Source organism: Nelumbo lutea, chromosome 2, assembly GCF_056320005.1.
Source record: "Nelumbo lutea isolate HS-2025 chromosome 2, American lotus-T2T, whole genome shotgun sequence".
In the NCBI taxonomy this organism is placed as follows: domain Eukaryota; kingdom Viridiplantae; phylum Streptophyta; class Magnoliopsida; order Proteales; family Nelumbonaceae; genus Nelumbo; species Nelumbo lutea.
In genome coordinates, this window is record NC_142685.1 from 75495720 (window position 1) to 75500779 (window position 5060).

The window sequence follows — 5060 nt, forward strand, 5'->3', positions numbered from 1 at the left end:
CAAAGAAGAGGATCAGACAGCTCTGTATTATAATAAAGAAACATACTAGGTAGGAACAAACAAAGAGTTGAAAGCCATAGTGTACATCTACGTACAGAGTTGATTCTCTGCAAACTCCAATGAACTGAAGCATAACGCGCTCCCCGCCCCCCCCCCCCCCCCCCCCCAATACCCTAAACTACAGACAGTAGACACAGTGTTCATTCAAATAATAAAAAAAAAAAATCCCTCCCAGCCAAGAAAAAAACGAACAAGATTTTGCAACATGTTTTTGATAGAACTTGTCTCCATCCAAGGTTATACTGTCCAGTATTTAACTTAAATGCTACCATTGATAAACTTGAATATGTTCCTTCCATTTGGATGGTACTGGAGATCCGACAGATGAGGTTGGAGTACAATCACCAGAAGCTGATACAGGACATAGTGCATAACCTGACCAAATGATGAGAAAAAAAAAAAGTTATTTTAGACCAGCATGCAGTTAATGTAATTTTATACTGAACGGGGAAATTCATAATGTAATCGAAACAAATTAATATGTAGGTGGCATGGTCCCAGGCAGTGGTGGGTAAACAACTCAAGATGAATGCATGATCACACCATCCGATTTCTCACATTCATCTGGATCATTGGTCAAATTGAATTCCATAGAAGAATCCATCCCTCAAATGACTGATATTCAATTAACCGGGTTTATTTTGAATGCTGGGCACCAAATCAATCAGGTCTTGTTCAAACTGTGGGATAACTATAATATCAAGCAAAAACAGATAAACAGATGAATATTAAAAAAATACCTTTGTGTACTTGAGTGCTGTTTGTATGACATAGTTTCCAAATGGATCCCGAGCAAGCTGGACTAGTTTGTCATTGGTTAGAAACTCATTGACAATATTTGCTATCCAAGGAGATTTTAAGCATTTCTCTACAACATGGCTCCCACATTTCTGCATTGAGAGAAGCACATAATAGCCTTGAAGTTGATAGCATATAATCTTAGTAAATTCTGGGTTTTGGAGTGCTAGGACACGCTGGACAACATAGTTCCTGCAGGAAACCACAAACTTAGATGAGTGAATAAGCCCAACCGAGAGCATATACCCTGCAACCATGGTCATAGCACTCTCTTAAGGCCCCCAATAAAATTATTTCCATTGCTGGCATGTTCATGATTCATTGGAGGGTTGATGGTTGCAGCAGATGTGAACTCCCCTGAAAGCCCCAACCTGATGAAGGTGGGAACTGATTACAAGCCTCCACTACAACCAAATGGAGATTTTACAAGCAAGGCAGTTGGCATCTTCAACTAAGATGGAAATTGAGTTTTTCTTTTTCTTCATATCCATTCTCTGTTGTGCTCGGATTGATAGAAAATAAGAGAAACAGAAAGTTGAAGGAAAGTTATTTAGGCTCTGTTTGTTTGCATTGCAAATTTGGACCGAATACAAATTTTGCGCATGCTTCAGTTTTGCATCTATTTGTTTGTTATTATGATTTGCACTCTTCTCATGCATTTATGTCAATGCAAATGAAATTTGCACTGCAAACAAAATGAGCTTTAAGGAATCAAAAATATTTCTTTATGGGTTAGGGAAATATGATGGAATACCCAAAAGGATCCTGTGAAAGTTGCACAGCATTCACTGAGATCATGTTTATGAGTTGCTTTCTATGGGGATCCTTAATGCAGTCTATGCAATTGTTCAGGGAGACGCATCCTTGTTCATGTGTGGCCAATCTCAAACAATACTTCACTGCAACCTCGAATATGACCTGCCATGAAATGAAACAAACTATGTTGTTATAAATTTGCAGTGAATAGCTGATGGGGGCTATATAGAATCTATAATAAATTGATATTTGTTTGCATGTGAGATATTTACACACACAAACTAAGGATCAGCAGCATCAGGTCATGAATCTTATTAGTAATCTAATTCTTTTAAATATCAATGACAGTTAGAGAGAAATTTGAAGCAGATGTGTAATGAAGAAAAGAAGATTTACTCTGTTTTGCTGACTATCCAGGTGAACTAAACAATGACGGATCACATGGCTTCCCGTTTGGTTGAGCATCAAAGCTAGTATTCCTGGAACTAAAGCTGATATAACATACGTGATCAATGGTAACTTTTTGGTCATCTTTACGAGTTTCTGAACAGAACGGGTTCTGCTCAAACACAATAAACCATCAGATTGAGCAGAATATTATGAGCACAAGCACAGAAAACACTACAAGATTAAGTTCTTACCCAAATTGATCGACTGCAGCATGTATGAGTGCACCTCTTTCTCTGGTAATTCTGAGCACAATTTCTTGTAACTGGTCAATGCTGCATACTTCCACTAGCCTCTGGAAAATATAATTGCCAGACGGATGTGACATGAGATCAACAATGCACTCCAAAACACCTTCAAATATTATCTTGGTACCGCATGGGTCCTTCCCAATCAAAATGTTCTGCAAGAACTGACAGCCCTGCTTATGCTTGGCCATCAACACTATGTCATTATTCAATGCATCCTGGGTATACCAAGCGGAATCTCCCCAAATCCCCATATAATTGTAGAAAAGCCTGTTGGCATCCAAAGCTGCTTCTCCATTAGAATAATCTGTTAATTGGAAGTCTTCTTGTGGGCTTGCTCTGAATATTTGATTTAAAGAAGGATTTTGTCCTATACTAAAAGGGTAAAATAATCCTTCACTGCCTTGTACAAGAGGGCTTCCATAGCTTGGAATTAGGGTAGGATCTGAAGGTGAAAAAACGTGAGATCCCATGTTTTTAATATCTGAAGTGCTTGTATTGGTCTCACTTTCTGACATGTTTGGGAGGATCTAGAAACAGAGTATAACCTGCAATAAATTCAAAAACAGATTAGAATTGACACCATAAATTTAAAAGATAAATACTCACCAAAATAGTATTGAATAACGCCCTGAATTTGCATGTTACTGTGAAGAAATAAATATTCAACGTTTATTAACAAGAATTTCAGATGGGGCCTGGATGAGCAATGCTTTACAACCCCCTTGATAAGCTACGTTAAAATGTACAGATTCTGAAATCCAAATTGAATCATTATCAATTTTTCTGCTACAGTTGAAACTCTAACTCCATTTAATGGATCGTTTAACAACTTCAGATAGTGCGAAAGCACAACAGAACGTGAAAATACACTTCTACAAATGGGTTACAACAGAAGAGCTTCTGTCCCGGGAATCCTAGAAATTAACTGAGAAACGAACATAAGCTCATAATTTTATCATATACCTAATGAGCAAAGTTCTGTTTAGAGTGGTGAGTTAGGAGTTATTTTTGCTAGATAGCTCATAAATTTATTGGATAGCTTAATTAAAGATGCAAATTAATGGATAGCTCATAAATTTATCATATACCTAATGTTTAGTTTCTCAGTGTACTAAACAAAACCTTGCTTACGGTAGTTCTCCAAGTCCCAAGCCTTTGCAGTTACAATCGAATTTCCCATTCTAGACTTACTGCTGAATCCCATAAATAAACTTCTAAAGAAGTTTACGGAAAAAAAAATTCATTGAAATCGATCGACAGTGATGATCAATCAACAACTATCCACACCCCACCCCTGATTCTTGAATTTCGCATTAAGAAGAATATAACCATCTTGATTGGGTGATGATCAATCAACAGAACCTATCGGAAATCAAATATTCATTTACATATCAAGGACCCATCATAGATTACCATTCATTACGGCGAAAAAAAAAAATATTCAGAACTTCAGCTCTATAGGAGATTTCAGAATAATCAGTTAAGCAGTCTAAATCTTAGTTCCTAGACAGTACTGACAAGAAGAACAACTAACCTGGAAAAGTCTTCTTTTTCTTTTTCTTCTTGTTCTTGTTCTTGTTCCGGGCTGCTGCTGCTTCGTGGGTAAACGTTTAACTGATAGTAGTGAGTGATTAGTATATAAGTAGTAGCTGGGCATTGTTCCAATCATAATTGAATTAGGAAACTGCAAGAAGAGGGTTGAGAAAGCGGATTTAGCAAGAGAACTGCTGCTTCATAGTTAGTATGAATGAATTAGGAAATTGAAACGCTAACTGTCTTCTTTGAGTTAAATCAGGAAACTGATGGGGTCCCCGCACTTTTTTCGCGCTTACTCCCACCCTATTTGACAGCTGGCAAAAGTTTAGGTCGCTAACCAATTATTTTTCGCCATGTCGCCTGGCCTTCAGGCCCTCATCACACCCTAAAGAGAACCGATTGGCTCGGACTCTCTCTCTCTCTCTCTCTCCGTCCTTTTCCCTTTCCTCTTCTTCCCTAACTTTAAGGATGCCGGTCGGGGGCCACTGCGTCCGACGAGAATTACTCTCCGGGACGGAGTCTTCTGTTTTCACTCCGCCAATCTCGGAATCCACCCAATCAAGGAAAGACACCTATCATGAAGATATCGTGTCGCCGTGTACAAGCCAATCGGAATCTCAGATTGGATTTGTCTTTTCAAATTTCAATCGATGTTGACTAAAAGTTCGGAGGTTCCGGCAGCGGCAGTGAGAGGAAAAGTAACACTGATCTTATTACTGCCATCTACTTAGAGAGGAAAAACAGTGCCTACTTCTTGAGACTTGAGAGAAAGCAGCAACGGTGAGAGTGAGATTGTCTGGTTCATGAACACATAATCCCATGCCTTCTGGAAAACTCAACTGTCTCCGTCCTAAGTTCTAAGAAATCTTTCAGACCTGTCTTTGCGTTCCTCTTCTTGAAGTTTAGACTCCATTTCCAAACGTTAAATAACATTCTCTCAGCAGTTTGTAACCGTTGGAGCAGCGGAAGTGTGGCGGTAAAAATGAAAGTAAAACCAAAATAATTGTAGAAGAGAAAACGAATCTAATATATATATATTAATGGAAGTTTCAGGAGGCCTTTTTAAATTTAGACACATGGTTTTCTAATAAGTTGTGAAAGCCCATAACAAATAAGTGGCCTTCTCATTTTATATAAAGCTAAACACATGACAATTTTGTGAAATTCCTCCTAAGCCTACAACCCACTATCATGCTATAGTTCTCCACCATT

The 5060-nt window shown here is 38.2% G+C and overlaps 1 protein-coding gene across 1 annotated transcript; it reads right to left on the reverse strand.

The window, feature by feature from the left end:
• Nucleotides 1-4853, reverse strand: LOC148871555 (pumilio homolog 12-like). Its single transcript, XM_088968637.1, has 7 exons — nt 4187-4853; nt 3847-3996; nt 2256-2857; nt 2011-2173; nt 1613-1776; nt 801-1050; nt 1-435 (listed from the first exon to the last, which is right to left on the reverse strand). The coding sequence occupies exons 3-7, from the start codon at nt 2825-2827 to the stop codon at nt 319-321; spliced, it is 1266 nt and encodes a 421-aa protein (XP_088824763.1). The 5' UTR covers nt 2828-2857; nt 3847-3996; nt 4187-4853; the 3' UTR covers nt 1-318.
• Nucleotides 4854-5060: the final 207 nt, after the last annotated feature.